Source organism: Diceros bicornis, chromosome 34, assembly GCF_020826845.1.
Source record: "Diceros bicornis minor isolate mBicDic1 chromosome 34, mDicBic1.mat.cur, whole genome shotgun sequence".
Lineage (NCBI taxonomy): Eukaryota > Metazoa > Chordata > Mammalia > Perissodactyla > Rhinocerotidae > Diceros > Diceros bicornis.
In genome coordinates this window covers 26,358,794-26,381,443 of record NC_080773.1, presented here as the reverse complement: position 1 = coordinate 26,381,443, position 22,650 = coordinate 26,358,794, and the positions used below count along the sequence as shown (strand labels likewise).

At 46.2% G+C, this 22,650-nt stretch overlaps 1 protein-coding gene across 1 annotated transcript; it reads right to left on the bottom strand.

Moving 5' to 3' along the window:
* Positions 1-1,192: 1,192 nt before the first annotated feature.
* On the bottom strand, positions 1,193-11,729 carry LOC131397225 (sialic acid-binding Ig-like lectin 8). Its single transcript, XM_058529997.1, has 7 exons — positions 11,300-11,729; positions 10,812-11,090; positions 10,536-10,583; positions 9,497-9,754; positions 8,750-8,846; positions 8,318-8,414; positions 1,193-2,753 (listed from the first exon to the last, which is right to left on the bottom strand). The coding sequence occupies exons 1-7, from the start codon at positions 11,727-11,729 to the stop codon at positions 2,565-2,567; spliced, it is 1,398 nt and encodes a 465-aa protein (XP_058385980.1). The 3' UTR covers positions 1,193-2,564.
* Positions 11,730-22,650: the final 10,921 nt, after the last annotated feature.

Sequence of the window (22,650 nt, the reverse complement as noted above, 5' to 3'; positions counted from 1 at the left end):
GACCTCAGAGTTGGGCACAGACAGATAAAGAACAGAGGGCAATGCTAAGGGATCTGTTTCTGCCTCCTCCAGGGCAAAGCTGGGGATGGAGGGAGGAAGAAACAAGAGAAAAAAAGAAGGAAAAAAAGAAAGAGAAAGGGAGTGATGGAGGGAAGGAGGAAGAGAGAGAGACCCTTTTTCAAATCTATGGAAGTGTGGATAGCCAGGCTAGCAGCTCTGGGTTGTCACTTCTCTTAGGAACAGATTGACTGTTCGAACGCTCACAAAACAGTTAGGGCAGTGCCTGGACACAGGCAAATGCCCATGGAACACTGATTAAGACTTGATTGTGGATTCTGGGTGGTCTACTTGGATTCAATCTGGTCCCTCCACTTCCTGGCCTGTGTGGCTTTGAGCAGCTCACAGGAGCCTTCTCTGTAACACGGGGACAGTGTTGACCTTCTCAGTGTCACTGTGAGTATTGAATGAGACATAAGACTTGAGGAATTGGTTCACAATAGATGCTGAGCAAATGTGTTAGTTCCCTAAGGCTGCTGTGACTACTTTCCACAAACTGGGTGACTTAAAACAGCAGAAATGTATTAGTTGAAAGACTACAATCAAGGTTTCACCAGGGACACATTCCCTCAGAAGGCTCTAGGGTAAAACCCTTCCTTCCCTCTTCCTGCTTCCGATGGTTGCCGGCAAACTTTGGCCTTCTTTGCTTTGGAGCATCATAACTCCAATCTCTGCCTCTGTTGTCACATGACCCTCTTCCTTACATGTATCTGTGTCCAAATTTCCCCCTTTGTATAAGGACACCAGTCACTGGATTTAGGGTCCGCCAATCCAGTCTGACCTCATATTAACTTCATTACATCTGCAAAGACCCATCTCAAAATAAAATCACGCTCACAGGTACCAAGGGTGTGAACATCAATATATCTTTTTTGGGGGGACGCAATTCAACCCACAACAGACGGTAAACCTTATCAGGACTATTGGACCCCCTGATGTTCCCGCTGTACATCTCCAGTCCCTACCTTCCTCTTGAGCTCCAGACCACCCATCTCTCCAGCTGCCTGCTGGACGCTGGTCTCCCTCGGGAGTCCCAGAGACCATCGAGCTCCCAACATGTGACTCTGACCTCATTGTCTCCATCTCGGGCCTTCCCCACAACACTTGAGAGAAATGAAAACACACCTGGACACAGTCTTGTGCAAATACATTCACAGAAGCTTTATACATAATTGTCAAATAATGGAAGCAAACCAAATGTGCATCTACAGAAAAAGGAGTAAACCAAGTGTAATATACTGGAATCTTACTCAGTAATAAAGAAACAAAATACTCATACTCACAACAGCATTGATGAATCTCAAAAACACTAATACCGAATGAAAAAAAACACATGAGTACAAACTGCATGATTCAAATTATATAAACCAAATGTGTCATTTATAAGGTTCATTTTTTCCAAACCTTAATCCACTTGTTCTACCAATTTGTTAAGTCCTTCCTTTCCTAGATGAATAGACTGGGTGTAGTTCAGTGGATTCTGTATAGTGTGTGGGTCCGTTTATGGACTCTGTTCTGTCCACACCACGCTCTCTTGATGACTCTCGCTTTATGTCTGTTGACTGGGATTACTTGAAATCAATATGGAGAAAACGGACATCTTAACAATACTGTGTCTTCCCATCCATGAACAAGGTATATTTCTTCATTCATGTGGATCTTCTTTAATTTCTGCCAGCAATGTTCTGTATTTTTCAGTATGGAGGTATTGCCTGTTTAAATTTTAAAAATTTCCTTGGTGCCTTATGTTTCTTGCTGCTGTTATAAAGGGGCAGGGGTCCATCTGTAGGGAATTTTTAAAGCTTCATCCAATCCTTTGATTTCTTTCCATAGAAGCTAGTTCATGAAGTGACTGCTGTGATATATTCCTGTCTTCGTCTGGGTGCTGTAGGAGAATTTGGGGATCATGTTGTTTCATTCATCAGATGGTCATGTGAGCATTTGGGAACCTTCCTCATTCATTTGATTTGTCTCTAGAGGGGAGACCATGAGCTGCAGCCTGGCTTTCCCATCTCAACCCGGAAGTTCACCTCTGGAGATCGGCTTTCAATTACAGAGGCAGATGAAGGCCTGGTGGGAGGACATTCCAGGAGAAGGGACCTGTGTGCTAGATCTGAGATGTGACACTGGTCCCCTCCAGAGTCAGGAGAAATTCCCAGCAGGACTTTTCTGTTCAAAGCATCAGGGTTCAGCATGTGTTCAGCATACACTTTGTGGCAGGTGCTGTGATAGAATTTCACTGCCAGAATTCTCACTATGAATTTGCAGGTGGGGCTCTCATCCAGGTTTCACAAAGCAGGAAACTGAGGCAGAGAGGTAGGAGTTTGTCTGTCACTTACTTAGTCAAGAGGCAGATGTGGACTCAAACTCAAAACTCTTTGGTTCCAAAGTCTGTGCTCTTTACACTATTTAGAGGGATTTTTAACTCTACAGCAATCAGCCCGGGACTTTTGTTTGAACCACAGGAACCGTGATCCCTCAAGCCAGGGCTGAGTCTCTTCAGTTTCTCACTTGTGGATCTTGATCTCTGAGTACTCATTACCAGTGGGCTCCTGTACCTGTGGATCCCGAGGCTTCAGGCCACAATAGCTGAAAGATGCATAATGGAGCTCTTCGTCCTCCCCTGAGAAGGGGGCAGCCACATCTGGGGGAGGGTGGTCCAGGAAGCTTCCCTTCTGGGATTCAATCAGGGGACCCTGAGCGGAGGGAGAGAGAAGGGAGTCAGAGGAGAACAGTAAGGACAGGATGAGGCAGCGAGTGTCCAGGAGGGAAGCCCATGTATTCCCTCATCCATTCAACACACATGCATGTTTCTTGACATCTCCTTCATTCATGCTTTCCTTGAATATTTAACATTTAGAGAACACGTTATTGGGTGCTTGCTAATCTCATGAACTTCCCACAACAACCCCATAAGGAAGATATTATCATTGTCTCCATATTATACATATGAAAACTGCGATGATCAAGGTAAGCAGCATGCTCAAAGTCCCTGAGGAAGGGACCAGCCTGGTAGCATAGCAGTTAAATTCAGGTGCTCTGCTTGGCAGCCCTGGGTATGCAGGTTCAGATCCCTGGCATGGACCTATGCACCATTTAACAAGTCATGCTGTGGCTCACATCCCACATATAAAGTAGAGGAAGATGAGCTCGGACGTTAGCACAGGGCTAATTTTCCTCAGCAAAAAGAGGAGGACTGGCATCAGATGTTAGCTCAGGGCTGATCTTCCTCACTAGAAAAAAAAGGCCCCTGAGGAAAACGAGGATCCAATCCAGTTCCTGATGACCTCAAAGCCCGAGGCCCCCTCAGTGTGAGGCCCTGAGCTGGGTGCTGGATGTTCTGTGGTGCAGACACAGACCCTGACTTCTTGCAGCTTACTCTTTAATTGAGGGATGCAGTGAAATATGAGTTAAGCAAATAAATATCTAATTGTGAGTTATGATATGATGGACAGGAACTGGGTAAGTGAGAGAGGATTACAGGGCCTTGATGAAGGCATGGCGCCTGCCCTTGGGAAGCTCACAGTTTGGTGGGAGGACAAGCCAGTCAAAGAAACTATGTCCCTGTTATAGGCAGAATAACAGCCTCTAAAGATGTCCCAGCCCTAATCCCCAGGAAACTGTGAATGTGTTACCTTACATGGCAAAAAGGACTTTGCAGATGGAGTTAAATTAAGGACATTGAGATGTGGAGATTCTCCTGAATTATTTGAGAGAGCCCAATATAATCACAAGGGCTTTGACAAGCGAAAGGAGAAGGCAGAGAGAGATTTGAAGACACTGTGCTTCTGGCCTTCAAGATGGAGGGAGGAGCCAAGAACCAAGGAAGGCAGGCGCCCTCTAGAGGCTGGAAAAGGTAAGAAAACGCATTTTCCCCCGGAGCCACCAGAAGGAAATCAGCCCCGCCTGCCAATGCCTTCATTTTAGTCCAGTGAAACCCAGTTTGGACTTGTGACCTCCAGAACTGTAAGACAATAAATTGATGTTTTTGGAAGCCAATGAATTTGTGGTGATTCATGACAGCAGCAACAAGAAAGTAATACAGACTCACATGTAGGAGAGTGACAGGTGCTGCCTGAAGAGCACCCTTCTTTGCTGCTCTTCTTGATAAACAAACACTTCACCAGAATAGTTAATATTTTTGCCCCTCCCATTCTCTTCATTATTCAAATTAAGATTCACACACACACACACACACACACACACACACACACACACACAACCACTTCCCGACACTGCTGTTATCAAGCACACCAGTGACCTCTGCTGGTGAAATACAAATAGCCATCTTTCAGTCCTCACCTCTCTGGACTTTGCAGCAGCAGGTGACCCAACTGCACACTTGCCCTAAAGGAAAGCCCCTTTAGACTTAATTACAAGACATCACATTTTCTGGGTCCATTGATGTCGCTGGAAGCCCCCTTGCTGGATGCTCCCCATCTCCCTGCCCCTAAATATCAGAGCAGCCCCGGACTCTTTCCTTCTTCAACTTTGTTTCGTGATCTCATCCACTACATTGGCTTCATCTCATCTAGTAGGCTGATGACTCCCATCTCCTTCTCCTCTCTGGAAAGACTTTGATCCAAAGGTATACTTGAAATGCCCATTCTCTGTTAAAACAAACAGAAAACTCAACATATTCAGACTGAACTTCTCCTTTTCTCCCCCAAATCTCTTCCTCCAATCATCTCAACCTCAGTGATTGGTGTCTCCATTTTTCCAGCTGTTCAGTGCAGAAATCTAGGAGTCATCCTTGACCCCTTTCTGTCACTCGCACCACACTCCCAGTCCATTAACAATTCTCAGTAGCCGTAACTTCAGAATTCACCCAGAATCCTATCAAGCCCCACCCTCACGCCATCCTGGTTCCAGCCACCATCAACCCCTGCCTGTTATGTTTCACCAGTCCCTTTTCTAACTTCCCTGACACACACAGTCTCTCTGTGCACAGCAGCCAGAAGGATCCTGTGGAAATGAAAGTGGGATCAGGTTCCTCTTCTGCCCGAAAGTCTCCCGATGCCCACAGTGTCCTGTGTGTGCAGACGTGATGTACACACACGCTGACTTCCCCAAACTCGTTTCCTGCTTGTTAGCCCTGCCTCCCTCTATGTAATCACACGGACTTCCTTGCTGCTGCTCCTTCATTCGCTGGTCATCCTCCTGTGTCTGACTGTTTTCACCTGCTGTTCACTCTGCCTGGAGGGCTCTTGGATCACCCAGTGAAATTCAAAACTCTTGATCCTCCTTCATGACTTTGCTCAAACATCACTAACAAAACCACAAGTCAACCTACGGAATGGGAGAGAATATCTGCAAATCATGTAACAGATAAGGGGTTAACATCCAGAATATATAAAGAACTCCCACAAATCAACAACCACCACAAAAATACACCCGTTAAAAAATGAGCACAGACTTGAATTAGACATTTCCCCAAAGAATATATACAAATGGCCAATGAGCATATGGAAAGATGCTCAACATCACTGATCACTGGAGAAGTGCAAATCAAAACTACAATGAGATATCACCTCACACCCATTAGAATGACCACTATAAAAAAAAATAAACATATGTTGGTGAGGATACAGAGAAATTTGAACCCTTGTGCACTGTTGCTTGGAATGTAAAATGGTGCAGCCACTATGGAAAACAGTATGGAGGTTTCTCAAAATATTAAAAATGCAATTGCCATATGATCCAGCAATTCCACTTAGGAGTATTTATCCAAATGAACCCAAAGCAGAACCTCCAAGAGATGTTTGCACACTCACGTTCCCTGCAGCATTGTTCACAGTAGCCAAGAAGTGGAAGCAACTCAGATATCCAGTGACAGATGGATGGATAAAGAAAATGTGGTGTATACATAGATTGGGATATTATTCAATCTATTGGGATATTTAAAATGAAGGAAATCCTGTCACATGCTACAACATAGATGAGCCTTGAGGACAGTATGCTAAGTGACATAAACCAGTCACAAAAAGACAAATACTGCATGATTCCACTAATATGGGGTGTCTAGAGTAGTCACGCCCACGGAGACAGAAAGTAGAAGGGTGGTTTCAGGGGCTGGGGTGGTGGGGGAAGTGGGTAGTCAATGAGTACAGAGTTTCAGTTTTGCAAGAAGGAAATGTTCTAGAGATCGGTTTCACAACTGTGCACTTAAGAATCGTTATGATGGCAAATTTGTTATGAAATTTTCACTACAAGAAATAAATAAATCCCAAGAGCACTCCACAAGCCATCTCCTCAGCACTGTCTCTTCTCTCTACCCTGCATTTTCCCCAAAGTACACGTCTACCTTGCACATTCTATTCACTTATTTGTTGTTAGCTTGTTTATTTTTTTTACTAGTTTAATTATCACCCTCTGTCTAGAAAACAACTTCTTTGAGCCGAGATGTTAGATATTTTTCATGATGAGTCTCTGCCACCTACAGTGCTCGTCACTCAGTAGGTACTCAATAACATTTCCTGGAGGAATTAATGAATGAAAAGATGCATGTTACCCTGCTGTCAAAACCTTCCAAAAGCTCCCAGTCACACTCCAAATGCAATAAATAGTGTGCAATGAAAAGTGTGACATGTCCATCGGAGCATGGAGGATGAACAGGAATGAATGAGTGGAAACGGGGAGGGAAGAGCTTTAGAGGAGGAACAGCCCATGCAGAGACCCAGAGGCACAAGTAACCTTGTTCCGGTTGATGACGATGAAAAGTCCAGTGTGGATGGAGTGTGAGTGGGAGGTGGGGGGAGTAGAGGAAGTGGCCTGGACAGTGGGGCTGGAATCAGGGTGAGGCAAGTGAGGGTCTCGTCCAAAATGAAAAATTAAAATGGGAGCGAGAATCCTCAGTAATTGAGATTAACAGTATTTGAATACAAGATTTTTTAAATCAAAACAAAGGCAAAAAATCCCATGCAGACCAAAATTCAGTACTTTAAATAACCCAGGATTAGTAAGAGTGTCCTTCTGGAACAACTGGAGTCTGAGGCAGAGGAAAAAATCTGTGCCCCCATATACGTGACTTTATGTATTTTAATGGTCAATTTTCTCAAAACATTAAAATGATTGAAATATTACTGAAAACCTGAAAATTCTGTGTATTAAAACATTATTGTAAGTTTCAAAGGTTTTATGTGGACCCGAATCAGAATTTATTACAATTTTGATTTCATGCCTTTACTGGAAGCAAACACAGACAGAATATTGTCAAAATCTCCTCCTCTGCCTCTCTCGTTTTCAACTGAGAATGCTGCCACGTGTGACAATATCTCTTGACCAAGTTATGATCTTAAATTATTATTAACTGACTTCATTATACTCATCCTACCATTATTTAGATTTTTGATATTTCACTCATCGTGGATTTTTTTCATTAATTTTGATTTTTAAAATATACTGCCTTACAGTAGTACCTCGATTGCTGAGATTTTGGACACGTTTCTAAGTTTTGTGTCTCAAACTAGTGCCTCACTCTCCTCACCTTAACCCTGGGCCTTTTGGAGACGTAGGTGCTGAGAGGCCAGAATATGCAGGGCTGTGGGCCGAGGAGTCGGACCTTCATTCTCTAGGTCACGGGTCAGCAAACTACATACAGCCCTGGGTCAAATCCGGCCCACCGCCTGTGTTTGTACATAAAGTTTTATGGGAACATAGTCATACTCATTTATTTACTTATGGTCTAAGGCTGCATTCATGCTGCAAAAGATGAGTTAAGTGGCTGCAACAGAGATTTTATGGCCCAAAAAGCCAAAAATATTTATTCTCTGGCCCTTGATAGAAATGCTTTGCCGGCCTCTGCTGTAGATGATGGGGGCAAACAGATGTTCAAACTCAGATGAACTGAACAATGATGGCTTTTAGATGATCACTCTGTTTAGGGCAAGGGATATGAGGGACAGGGAGATAGGGGTCCAGGAAAGAGTTCCTAAAGCCTCAGCGATGACGGGGGTCAAGATGGAGAGAGGGAGACTGATGCTAGCTGTTCCTAGGAGGAAAGAAGACAAGACGTGGTGAATTTTTGGCTGTAGCAGAAGAAAGGGAGGATAGAGTGAAGGTGACTCCTCCATGCCTGGCCTGAAAGGAAGAGGATGGGCTGTCATGCTATCAGCAAGATGAGGATCCCACTCGAAGGGATGAGGAGGAGGAGGAGATGAGGAGAGGATCTTTGGTCATACTGAGCAGGATAATCCAGGGAGTCACCCTGGGAGAGGTGTCCAGGCACAATGCTGGATGGAGAGAAGTCCAACTAACTCACCTGAGAGACTGACCCCGTGACACTGTTTGCACCCTCCATGCCCGTGTCACCCACATCCTCTGCTGGTCTGGCTGCTTTCCTCCTGCGGGACCTCACTCTGAGTGAAGAGACCAGAGAGCCTTTCAGTCTGAGCAGCTCAGGGTGCAGTGGGCAGACTGACTCCTCCTCTGCTCTCTCTTAGGGGCTGGAGGGGTGACTGAGGTGGGAGAGGGGTGGCCCTGTCCCAGACACCCCAGGGTTGAGAAAAGGCTCCCCTGTCCTGGACAGTGGGGCCCGGGGTTTGTGACAGACTCAACCGGGTGCCGGGACCTCCTTCCTGCCCTTGATTCAGGCTCTGGACCCACCCAGTCCCCCAGCTCTGGCTTCAGGGATCCGTGGCTGCCTGCCTTTCCCACCCAAGGGCTCTCCCTCCCTTCCCAGGTCCTTGCTCACATGATGACGATGACGCAGAAGGATAGGAAGAGCAAGGCTGTAGCACCTGCTCCCCCCACGGCCCCCATCACCACTCCTGATAAAGGCCACGCTTTTCCTGCAGAGAATTGGATTATTGGTGATTCCCTCTGAGAACTCGGTCTCTTCTCCTCCCACTCCCTGTAGGGCCCCACACATCTGTGTTCAGGCCCCTTTGCCATGAGCAAGAACAGGCTCATGGGCTGCGGGTGGGGGTTAGGGTGAGGAGAGTGAGGCATACAAGAGCTGAGTTGCAGCCTGTCTTTAATTAAAATGTTGTCATTTTGTTCTTTGTGGAGTTTATTTTGTATTTTTAAAATACTTATTTAAATACTCTATTGCAATATTATTGCTCTTGATTCCTGAGGATTTTCGATTCTCCTTAAGTTTTATGGTGAAGAGGAGAGGTTTACTCACCTGACCTTCGTCCCAACGCCCAAAGAAAGGGTCTTGTCTCCCGAGACACACCTGTCCAGACCCTAGCCCCTCTCCTCCAAGACCCACCTCCTTCCCTGGCTCCCCCTCCAGCCCTCGCACCACCCCACAGCCCTGGCCTGGCATAAATGGACAGTGACACCCTGAGTCCCAGGGGATTTCCAGGCCTCACAACCCAGCACAGACCAGAGCTGAGCTCCCCTCTGAAGCTCAGGGGGCTGCTAGCCTGTCTGTGGGGTGGGGTGGGTGCTGTCCTCCTCCTCCAGCCCCTCCCCCATCCACTGGTGCACTCACTCTGCAGAGAGAGGCTCAGGGAGACGTGCAGGGAGCCCTGAGGGTGCTCAGCTTCGCAGGTAAATTTGCCTTCATGCCCCCAATCCACCTGGGGCAGCTCTAAGACCCCGGGGTTCAAGGGCTGTGAGGGGCTCAGGGTCTGGCTCCCATGGGCCCAGCTCAGCCTGGCTGGGGGGTTGCTGTCAACAACACAGACCAGGTGCAGTGACTGGCCTTCCTGGACTGAAAGAGAGGACCCGTTCTTCAGGACTGTGGGTGCTGGAGAAGAAGAGACAGAGGGTCAGAGAGGCAAGGAGATGGAGAGAAAGGCAAAGGAGGCAGACAGAGACCTGGAGAGGAGGACAGACACACAGATACAATTTGAAGTGCAAGGAAATGCACACTTTGACCCCTCAGTGGCGGAAATGTACACTTGTCCACCCTCCATGCAAAGAAACTTGACCATATCTCTCAAAATTAGAAAGAGCATAGGAAACAGCCATGTTTTGCTTTTACGAAGTTATCCCACAGACACACACACACATCAAAGGAGACACATGAGTATTCATTTCAGTGTTTCTGTTAGTAGAAGAAAACAAATGCCATGATTTTTCCATTAACAGAAGATGCACACAAATCAGAATCCAGCCAGGACATGGAATACGGCACAGTCATGGAGAACAATGAGGACAGTCTGTACTACTGATGTCAAATGACCCATAAGATCCTTTAGGTGAAGAAACCAAGGTCCAGAACAGCCTATGGACACTGGTCACTTCCTGGGAGTGGACTGGGCATCTGAGGACAGACTCTGCTGTTCACTGTGAATTTTAGACCATGTGAATATATTACCTGTTCAAAAATACTTAAACAGTTGTTAGGGAAAATAAAAAGATGAGCCTGGAGGAGTCTTCAGGAGATGGGTGACAAGGAGCCTCAAGAGATGGGCTCTGCTGTATGAATGTTGCCCTGTTCTCCTTGTGGAGCTGAGAAGGCGTTTGGAGAAGTCTGAGGGGGGTGACGGGGCCGATGGAGACAGATGCTCACAGCTCCTTCCTACCTGTGCTGTTTCCTTGGAAGACAGTGGCGGTCAAGTTCTGTGGAGAGTCTGGGACAGAAAGACAAGGTGTCCCCGCATCAGTGGTGAGGGCTGGGTGGACATGGGTCCTTGTCCCCAGGAGCTGCACAAATGGGGGAAGGGTGGAGGCTGGAGTCCTCCTGACCTGCTCCCAGTGTGGATTCTGGGACCCCCACCAGTGTCTGAGACCCTGACACCCCCATCCCCACTGCCCTCAGGACCCCATCAGGGACCCGGGCGTCCTGGCCCAGCACTCACAGGTGACGTTGAGCTGGATGGTCCTTTCCACAGTTAGACCGGTTGTGGGGAACTTCACCTGACACGTGAGGTTGGTGCCATGGTCCTGGGGCCGTGGGGTGAGGGTGAGCACCGAGGAGAGGCGGGTCCTGGGGCCCAGGGAGGTGAGGGCAGCCGACATCCAGGAGAAGATGGGGGGCGTGCCCTGCTCACAGGCCCAGGGCACAGAGCACGTCAGGTTCCTGGGGTGGCTTGACTCCAGGGTCTCCGGGATGAAGATGTTGAGTGTGTGGGTCAGGGCTGGTGAGGAGATAGGGAGACACAGGGATCAGGAAGAAGAGTCTGAGGAGCGGCCCTGAGAGAAGCCTCAGGCTTTGGTCCAGCTCTTCCCTTGGTCTCCAGACTTGTTTTACCCCCAAATCCCTCCCAGGATGGAAAGTGCTCTGCCTGCTCTGCCCTGGGACCCCCATGTCCTTCCTCTGTGTTGATTCTTGGAGCCAGCGCCTTACCCGTCACATGCACAGAGAGTTGGTTACTTGTGTAAGAATATATCACACTTCCTCTCTCCACTCGAAAAAAGTATTTTCCGTCATCTGTCCTCCTGGCGTCTCTGATGTCCAGGGAGCAGTTGTATTTCCCGGGGTCCCCAAGGAGATGGAATCGGCCCCGGGTCTCCTCCTGCATTCCTCGATATGGGCTGTTTGTGGCCACAGGAGCATCCTGGCCTACTCTTGCCCCTTCCCGGAACCAGTAGCCACGAGCTGGTGTAGAGCTGCTCCAGTGACTCCAAGGGTGGGAGAAGGAGCAGGGCACAAACACACACAGTCCCTCCTGCACCGTCACTGACTCCTGCACTTGCAGCTGGTAACCCTTTTCCACCTCCCACCATCCCTTGGCCCCCTGCCTCCACCACAGCAGGGCCAGCAGCAGCAGCAGCATGTCTGATGTTGGAGGTCCCAGCTTCCCCAAGAAAATCTGTTTCCCGGGTTTCTTTCTCAGGAACTAAAAGTTGCAGACTTAGAGCAGACTTTAACAGGAAGATGAGGGTGAGGTCACAACAGTTACCCAGAGGAGGAACTTCACATCCAGAAAGTATCAGGGCCAGGACAGCCCATGGAGTCAACCATCCACCAACCACGTCCACCCCTGGGGACCCCGGGCCAGGGAAGGTGAGAGGCTCACCCAAATTCACAGCCCATGCAGGGCCTGAGCCCCGTCTGCTGCCTCCCTGTCAATGTCCTTTCCCTCAGGGATCGTTTTCCGCCAAGTGAAAATTGGTGCCTTCTGGCCAGACCCCCTGAGTCGGTCTGTGGAGGTTGGTCCAGCCCGGGGTGGGACTCAGGGAACCAAGATATGAGGGAAGCCGACTGACCTACCTCCCTCAGCATCACCATGGTGGGCATCCCCTCTCTGCTCAGGAGGTCACACACCAGCCCTGGACACAGCCCTGAGTCACTGTCCAGTGGGGAGGCAACAGGTGTCCAGGCAGCTGGAACTCCCTGTGACAGGGGATGCGATGGGGGACACACAGGCAGTGTGTGATGTTGACAACCCTCAAAGTTGGAGGTTGTATCTCAGGAGGACTGGGCAGGGGGGACACTCAGGTGGTGGAGGCCAGGAGTCTGTGTGTTAACACAGCTAAGGATGTCGAGGGGAGCCCGGCCCACAGGACCCCTGGAAACCGAGGCTGTGATTCTCTGTAGAGTGGGGTTTGGAAGGGAAGAAAGTGCAGGAGGGAAGGGGCAGATTTTGAAAGGGATAGAAACATCCCCCTTTGTAGAGACAGTATGGGCACCAGAACGGATTTCTTCATCACTGGTGTCTCAAGATTGCTCCTCCTCATTGCTCCAGAGTATGGCAAGATCTGCCTACCTCTGGGTCTTTGCCTAAACAAGCTCTGCTCTCAGAATCTGGGTGTGTGGCAGACACAGAGCAAGGAACGCCAGCCTGAGTGTCGTCCACCTTCAAGGATGATGAAGATTTCATGAGAGAAGAAGCATGCACCTGAATTCACAGAAGGATAGTTTTAAGAGTGTGGTGGGGGCTGGGAGGAAGTGATGGGAGTCCTGGGAGGTGGTGACTGTCCAGACACAAGTCAGTTTTCTGGAAAGGTTTTTTTTGGGAAACGTAAGGCACATACAAAGAAGTGCCCCCACAAGAACAGCTCAATCAATCACTCATCAAAAAATGAACACCCAGGGCTGGCCCCGTGGCGTTGTGGTAAAGTGCTCATGCAAGGATCGCAGGAGCGCACTGATGCACTGCTTGTCAGGGCATGCTGTTGCCACTTCCCATATAAAGTAGAGGAAGATGGGCATGCATGTTAGCCCAGGGCCAGTCTTCCTCAGCAAAAAAAAGAAAAAAAAAGAGGAGGATTGTCATCGATGTTAGCTCAGGGCTGATCTTCCTCACACACACACAAAAAAATGAACACCCTCCAAGAAGTAGAAGGTTAGGAGCACCCAGGACCTCCCCCCTACATCCCCTTCCTTATCACCACACCCTACTTTCCACAGGGAGCCCAAGCCTCACACTAATGTCATTTATTTCCTTGCTTAGCTCTGTGGTTTATCATCTGAACATGCTGAGTTTAACACCATGACTTTGCACGTGTTTATATTAAGACTTTGTATACGTAGAAAAATTACAGTCTTTCTTCTATTTGACTTCATGAAGCTGCCCATCCCATTTTATCCCCTTCCCAGAAGTATCACCCAAAACCTGGAGTAGAATCAGTGCTGTGATCATGGAGAAGGAAGGTGCGGGGTTGGAGCCTGCATAGACACTCCCACACCATCACCATTTCCTGCATTTTCAGTTGGAATCTCATCCTGCGGACCCCTCCCCGTCCTGGGCCCCTGTGCTGGCCACTCACTCTCTCCCTGCAGGGTCAGCTGCAGCATCTGTGCTCCGAAGGGCCTGGCCAAGCCGATCCTGTTCTCATTTTTCGCAATTTGCAAAGAAAAGCAGAAGAACGGGAAGGAGAGACATAGGGAAAAAACTAACTGTGTGCAAAAGAGGAAGTATAACCCACGGGCCATCAGAGCTGAGGGGTCGTCTAGCATTACTTCTCCATTTTACAGGAGAAAACACCGAAGTCCAGAGTAAGCAAGTCAACTGCCCAAATCACCCAGGTGCTCTGTCGCATGCACTATTCTCTTCACCTTGGGCCACTTCATCAATCTTTGTGATCCCAGGTTTCCTTGAATGAGAGGCAGGAAGTTTGAGTTAATCTGGAAGAGAAGAGTTTTCAACTCAACCCAAGAGGGGAGGGAGGAGATTTAAAGCATTTGTTCATTTATTCATTCAACAGTCATGTAAATCATGCCTTCACATTGCTAGTAAGAGGGATGAACATGACAGGTCTAGCCCTTGCCTTTGAGCAGAGCACCATCTGGTAGGGAGACAGGTTACCTGATAATTCCGGTGCCAGAGGCTACGTGGCTGTGATGGGGAAGCACACATGGGGTGGGTGGAGCTCTTGCTCTTCTGGACTGGAAGGTAAGTCTCAGGGAGAACTGGGCCAGTAGACATGGTAGAGACTCTCAGAGGGTCACGAGGGATGTGAATTCCACAGGTGATGCTGGCACCCTGGGAGTTGCCAAACTCACAGATATTATCTTCTCAATACCACTCACTCCCATACTGTGCTGGAGATCTTCTTGCCAGCTACCAAGTTCTGTGCTCTGAATGTGCCCAACCACACCTTTGCCCCAGCCGACCTTAGACCACCTCCCATAGGGGGCGCTCCTTCTGCCCAGGACTTACCTGGCTCCTGGGGATTCCTTAGGAAAGGGCAACGGTGATGTCCGTGGTGCTGATTTAGAGATGACTTCGGAGATGTCTGCGGCTTTGTGGAGGGGCCTGCTCACTCAGCACAGGGACCTTATATCTGGAGTCAGGAGGGTCAAGACATCAGATGTGCTGGGGAGGGCTCAGGTCTACCTGGGAGGAGGCACTAGACAGGGGGAAATTCCTCTGTTTCTCCTCCTTTTCCTTCTGTCCACACTCAGGAATGTCCTATGAACAATGTCAGCCTGTGATCACCGGTCCAAGGGCAGGGAAGGTGAAGGTTTTGTCCCGCACTTTTGCATATCTCTTCCCATTTCATTTTCCCAACATCCCTAACAGAGAGAGATGTTCCTCTCATTAAGTGGAGGAGGCAGCTTAAATTCGGACAGGTGAGTAGCTGTAGCAACTAGTCACCAAAGACAACCCCAAACAAGCCAGACCCTCCTTTATCCAAACATGGCGCTCCTTTACTTACAAGATGGAGTTGGTTATTATTATCTCCTCTTCTTGAACCTAGACGGGGCCCATGACCGCTTTGACCAATAGAATGTAAAGGACAAGATGTTCTGAGACTCATATGGCTCAAACATTAAGAAAGCCTGGCAGGTTACACTCTCTCCTCATGGATTTCTTGACATCTGTGTAAGCAACCACGGAGACTCTGATGGAGAGAGATGCTACATAGAGTAACACTGAGGGGTCAGATGTCCAGCCCCAGTCACTGCCACCATCCCAATGTGACTGCCTGAAAGAGCCTGAGGCAAATCTAGGGGTGAAACTGCCCAGCTGGGCGCTGGCCAATTTACAGAACAATGAGAATAAATAATAAACAATAGAATAAAATTATTGCTTGAGCCACTGTGTTTTAGGCTGATTTGACGTGCAGGGCAAGATAACTAAACAGCAGCCAGGCAAATCATAGCTAATAAGGAAAATGTTAAGTTGAAGATTTACTCACCTGACAGAATTTTCCATTTACTATATTTAAAGGATGACTTTTAAACGGTTATTTGAAAGCTTCAGTGAACATACCCGTGGAGGATTTGCCAAGCTGGGACTACGTTTCCCATCATTCCCCTCCCTCTTTGCTTCCAGGTTATAGATGGCCACAAGAGAAGGGAGAAGTTGAAGCTGGAGCCACCGGGCTCAGAGACGGAGGTGCTAGGAAGCCCTTGCACATCATCACTGATGTTTGGCTCACCCTGCTGGTGTGACGTAACAGCTGCTCAACTGCTGGGAGGCAGGGATGGGTAGCGGAAAGCCACTGGCTGGATTTCGGAGGACAAGGAGCACCAAGCCTTACTACATAGATTGGTGACCCAAGTGGACACAGGTAGCCCAGAGAGTCATTTACAGTGACTGGCAAAGGATCAAGTAGAAGAGCATCATTAGTGTTTCTCTCCTACTAAGACATTGTCCCAGGATCTCTTTGACCTGACAACGAGGGCCATTTGCCTATTTGTAGTAGCCCCATCTTCCCCAGGGCAAAGGGCAGGAAATGGCCCATCTCAGTATTCCGAATGCCCAGTGACAAGCTGTGTGTCTGTCTGTCTTTCTGTGTGTGTATGCTCACCTTTAGCCTCCGAGGCCAGTATAATTGCTAATTTTATGCGTCAACTTGAATGGGCTGTGGAATGCCCAAGTTAAATATTATTTGTGCATGTGTCTGTGAGGGTGTTTCCAGATGAGACTGGCTTTTAACGTGGTGACCTCAGTAAAAGAGATTTCCCTCCCAAATGGGGGTGGGCACCTTCCATTCCTTTGAGGCACTGAATAGAAGAGAAAACAGTGCAGGTCAAATTTCCAGGGAATTGTTTCAGGGTAGATTTCCAAGGTGGGGTCTCCTTCTCACAAGTCAGATTTCTAGAGTAACTAGATTCCAGCATTCCTGGGAAACGCATCTCATGAGGTTAGGTCAGGGCTAGGAAAGAGAAAGGGGCTGACGTCTTTTTCTGGAGGGGCACTCTCTCTGTTGGAGCCTCCCAGGAGCCTGTGGGCCTCCCATTAACTTGGGTGGAAAAAAGCCTTCTTTTCTGGGACTTACCCTTCCTGTCACATTCAGGAACAGTTTCTCATTTTGTAATTGTGTTTCATGTAATAAACATGAGTAAGAGAATCAGACTCCATCCTCGCTCTCCACCCTGGACACCTCTGGCTCCTGGTCCTCTCATCTTCCCACAGCATGGACTGCAACAGCACCAGCAATAACAGAAGCATCTCTTGAACAATAAATGCCAGCCACTGCCCTGGGACAGTATGGTCACCAGGCTCCCTCAGTATGGGAAGAGTGGCTGGGGAAAAATAAGAGTAAACTACAACAGGAAGTGAGTGAATAAGAACCGGATAGTAATTGTGCACATAAGTGTAAGTTCAGACCCACAGCTGCCATAGATGCGGAACATCTTGGAGATCAGCCATCACCACTTCCCTACTCTGCAGAAGTCAATATAGGTCTAGAGAAACAAAAAGACTTCCAAAAGTGATACTGGCTGATGTGACTTTCATACTGAGAAGTGCTTATGAAAAGTTGGAATTTTTTCTGCCCTGCACATTCGGATGAACTTGGCATTGAACTTTTTCCCTGGGAAATAATGTTTCCCACTGAATCAATTCCTTTATGGATACAGGAATATTTGGGTGTTTCACTTGGTCCTGAGATGGTTTCAGTAAAATATACATTTTTATAATTTTTACATGTCATCTAAATTTTAAAATGAATCAGCATATATTTGTGTGAGGTATCCTCATATATTGTTTTTAAAGTAAAAGACATTGAAGCAAATATACATAGTGAAAGTAGTTCTGATTATAAAGATATGCTTCATCAATTTTCCTAATGATGACATTCCCAGAATAACCATCTAGATTAAGAAGCGTCACCAATGCCCATTCCTAGTTAGTCATGTCCACCCGAAAAAAAAGTACCACTGTAATGACTTCTATCATCATTGATTAGTTTTATTTGTTTTTAATTTTTACGTAGTTGGGAACTTCCAGTGTGCGTTCATCTGTGTCTGGCCCCTTTGCTCAGTCTTTTGCTGTGAGATCTATCCACACATCAGTGACTCATTCATTCTCACTGCTGAAAGAATTCCATTGTGTGCATATGCCATACACTCCATATCTGTCAGTTTCTGATGGGCTTTTGGGCTATTTCCATCCTGGATCTCTTACGAAGAGTGGTGCTACAAAAGTGGTAATTTACGTATGTATGTGCACTTTTCTTGGGTGTATTTTGTAGCGTGGCCTTTCTCAGTCATAAAGTATGTGCATATTCAGTTTTAGTAAGTATTGTCAAACTGTTTCCAAAGTATTTATAATATTTACATTTCAATAACGAGTATATGAGAGTTCCAGTAATTTCAATTCTGGACAATACTTGATATTTCCAATTGTTTCCTTAGTGAGATTTTTGGTCTGCTTTCATTTTAATCATCCTGGAGATTAGTGGAATTCATTGTGGGTTTATTTTGCATTTCACTGATGACTCATGAGACTGAGGAACTTCTCATATTCTCATGGGGATTTGAGCATCTTCCTCTGTGAAGGACTTTATGTCATTTGCCCAATTTCCTATTTGGTTGTTGATCCTTTTCTTATCAATTTTCACAGCTACTTAAATATTCTGCATACAAGTTCTCTCTTGGAGATTTTTATTACCAATATCTTCTTCATGGCATCTTTATGAAGAGTTTCTTAATTCTAACATAGTCAAGTTTATCAACCTCTTCTGTCATTGTTAGTAAATGTTTATCTTTTTCAAGAAATACTTGCATAGCCACAAGGATACACAGATGGTCTTTTTTTTCTAAAAAAATATCTAAAGTTTCCCTATTTACATTTGGGTATCCAAACCACTAGGAATGGACTTTCCTGTATTGTGTGATGTAGGTGTTATGATTCCTTTTTACCCATGCAGATATCCAATGGATCCAGCACTATTTATCAAAAGGCCATATTTCTCCCACTGCTCTTGTCATAAATCAAGTAAATGTATATGTGTAGGTTTGATTCTGAACGTTCTATCCAGCTCTATCGGTCTACCCTAAAACAGCCCCACATGACCTTAATTACTGTGGCTTTATAAGAGGTCTTGGTACGTTGTGGTACCAATATACTATAACTTTTCTCTTTTTTGTGATTTTTTTGCCTCTTCCAGGTCCTTTCCAACAAAATAAGTCTATCTAGATAATGATTAGTTCTGCATTCCTTCTACTGGGCAAGAACACGGAGAGAGATCGTCTCTGAGAAATAGAGTCATAGGGAAGAGCAAAGCTAAAGGTGGAAAATAAGTGCTTAAAACCCCTTCTACAGACTAGTCATGATCCTCAGTAATGCCAGAGGAATTGATGCTCTGGTGACTGAAGGTAACTACACCAACCGCAAAACCAAAATCCAGCTCAATCCTGACAGGAGACGTACAAATTTCCACATTAACATCCCAACAGAAGAGGCATGCCCGCTTCCAGGCATAAAAGCTGTTTAGCTCAGTGTCTACTCTTCTACACACGATGTCCAACATTCAATAAAACATTCGGAAATGCACAAAAGCAAGATATGTCAACCAACTTTCAGGAGTCCAAGGAATCAACAGAAGAAATCTTGGATATGAACCAGATGTTGGAACTATCAGAAAGGAACATATAACATAACTATTATGTCAAATGCTCTAGTGGAAAGGTGGGGAAAATGCATGATCATATAGGGAATTTCAACAGAAAGATGAAAATTATACAAAGAGATAAATGTAAATGGTAGCAATTTTATAAATTTAACAACAGAAATGAAGAATGCCCTTGATGGACAAAGTAGACTTGAAACAACCAAGGAAAGAATCAGTAAACTTGAAGATCAATTCATAGAAATTACCCAAACTGAAACTGAAACCTTTCCATAAGGGCATTGGAACAACATCATATCTTTACTTAACTTTTTTGTTAAAGAAGTACCAAAGTGAGAATAGAATAGCAAACTTCCCACCTGGATTTAAGAATTATTCACCTTTTCCCTGAGCTATTAAGAGTCACTGTTTTTTCTTATTAAGTTCTTCTGTACAGCAAACACCTGAGGGGAATCTTCTTCTGTTTCTGGCATTGTAAGTGCTCCCAGACTGAGTTCTTTGGCTTGCACATCCTGGTATCATTCTCCCCCCTTTCTGTTGTAGTATGTTTGCATAGTGTTCATGTGATTTCTCTTCATATTCTCATGCTTACCACAGGCAGTCTCTCCAGACATTGTATCTTCCCCCTTAACTTAGAGCTAGGGTTTAGGTGGTAGGTGATACTTTGAACTAACTTGTCTGAGATCTATGTGTCTGGGGTAAGGGAATCTCTGGGGAGAGAAAGAGGGTAGAACTCAAATGGGAATGGGCACACCCCTCCTGAGGTCCAGGACTCCCCTCTCTCTACTGACACTTTGTGCTTCACTAGGGTCCTCTCCATAAACCAAAGGTATATCCTACATTGAGGTTTCTGCTTGAACCCATACTGAGAACAGTGTGAGGGAAAATGCTAAGCTCTGGCAACCCTCAGAGACAGCCCCTATGATGTAAGGCTTCTTCTCTGGAAGTCTTTTCATTGATTTTATCCAGGTCAGTCCACTCATATGAGTCAGCGTGTGTGCCAATTGGGAGATCTCGGTGAAAGTTCTCAGAGTTCTGTAAACCCTACTTTCCCGAATATATTCCTGCTTCTTGAGAAGAGGAAATTATTCAGGCTCAGGAAACTTTCGATGCCACACTACAGACTTCTGATTCTTTCCAGTTGACCCCATTGAAAAGTATACAGTGTGATGTTTTATTCATTTCCTGGTTTGGACTTTGCTGGTGAAATTTTAGCTCCATTTACTGAAATGTCCTGTGTTCACTTAATACAGAATAGGACTTGCCACTCACAGCATCAGGCTAAGTTGCCAGCAGGAACTTGCATTTTCAAGGGATAAGGAACCAGCACACAACGCACACACACCTGTACCAGGACCTGCATACAGTGCTTTACGTGTGTCACAGCATCCTTGTGAGATGGGGCTTATTACTTCCCCACATTACAGAGCAGGACACTGAGGTACAGAGAAATAGAGTGACTAACTTTCTCGTGTGACCCCCTTAGCAAATAGAGAAACCAGAATTGAATTCAAATTTCTCTTATTGTAAAGCTTATATTTATTCCCTACAGCATAGAATTCCCATTAAATTATTTATAATCCATTGATTAGAGATACATTTACTGCATTAGAACCAGTGTTGAAGTTTCTCTTTCCCAGAGAAACTCTGAGCTCTAGAACCTCTTTGTCGTCTATCCTCTGAATACTGGGGGCTGATGCTCCTGTCCCTTGGCCCTCAAGCTTCAGTTGTAATACTTGAGGGAATTTTAGTGGAGCTCTTGAGGCCATTATGGATTGATGAGAAAGGTCTATGGGCAGAACTTGACTATGAGGGAATGAGGACATACCATGTATGAGCTCATCCTTCCCGTCACGTGAACTTGGGACTCCAGCTGTGCTATGGCATGGCAGATACCCCACTCCCATTAGTCCCCGAGAAAAAAGATTGATTCTTACTGTACTATGTCACTGAAAGACAATGATGTTCATGGGAATGGAGTATCTGGGAAGAAACATAATAGTTCCCTCTGTAGTGGTGAAGGGTGGAATGAGTGTTGGTCCTCTCCTCTTCTCAAGCTACAAAATCAGCAAAGTAGGTGGATTCTGGAATCCCTCTTGTCCCTCTCCTCAGGCACTGAGTACCCAGGATCCAGGCACTGAGTATCCCAAGCCTTGATCTCTCCTTGGACTCCCTCTTGCACTCAGGGTGCTGCTAGTCCTGGCCCCCATACTCATAAGAGACATGGAGTTGGGTGATTTTCTATGGTCACACAAACTCCAAGAAACATTGTACATCAGAGTGGTTTTGCCAAATTCCCAGGCTTGTTGGGTGATGACCTAAAAATGAGGTGTGTATTGAGATCCCTTATGTGCTATGATGTAGTGATCTCTCCCCTGCTTCCAGCCTTATCTTGAACTAATTTCTCTTGGCTTTAGTGAAGGTGGCTCACCACACAAGGGGACGTCTTTCCTCCCAATATTCTTCGTAGACCTGGTGAGCTCTAGGCAAGGGGGGGTGATGCTGTCCGTGGTGCTGAACTAGGGCCCCGTTCTGAGCTCAAAAATTGCCCAGCTTGAAGAGGGGTCTGAACCCCTCATGCATGGGATCCAATATTCTGGTCAGAAAGACAGCCATATAAGCTGAAGTGGTGAAAAGTTATGGCTTGCCTGAGAGAAAAGGTTTAGGAGACATGAATACTCTCATCAGTGGGTTGGGGTTCTCTTATGCTCTCTCTGCTTCCTAGTTCATCCCTGGGGAAGCTTCTGCATGTCTGGGTGTCCCTAATTGCCTAGTGGGACTAAGAACAGTGAGACTATATGAAAGACAATTGGACCTAAGATTACAGAGACCAGTGGTGACGTGAAGAGAGAAAGAATCCTGGAGAGTATTGGGCTTTATGTTGAGAGGCTGTGAGATCGGAGTGTCAGGAACTCGTGGGGGAGGGGCTATCAGTTTCCAAAAGTAATCATTATGCTACTGAGAAGTATTCATAACCTTTGTTTACTGACTAATATATTTCAAGATAATTTTAAAAATAGGTTTTCTCATAAGACCTTACTACGTAAAATTTACACCTACTAAATAGATTATTTAGATCTAGATCCGGGAGAAAGCAGCCGACGTTCACTAATTCTTGAATATTGATTGAACATTACTCTGTGCTAAGCACCGTCTCACACGTGAGGTTTCATGGCGCCCGTGGTCTGGTCTATAACATCATCAACCCCAGGTCCCTTCTCCTAGAGCCAACAACATTTGATGACCAACTTGGTATATTCCCTTCTTTTTTTTCAGGACATTTGTTTTTTTCTCTCATTTTGATCCTATTGGAGGTGATGTTATATCGTTCTATTTTCTTTTGCAGAGTAATTACCTAGTCTTCTAAATCTCATTTTTACTTGTTGTTTTTAATATGAGATGTGCTATATTTAATAAATCTCTCAAATTATTTTTATGTTATTGCAG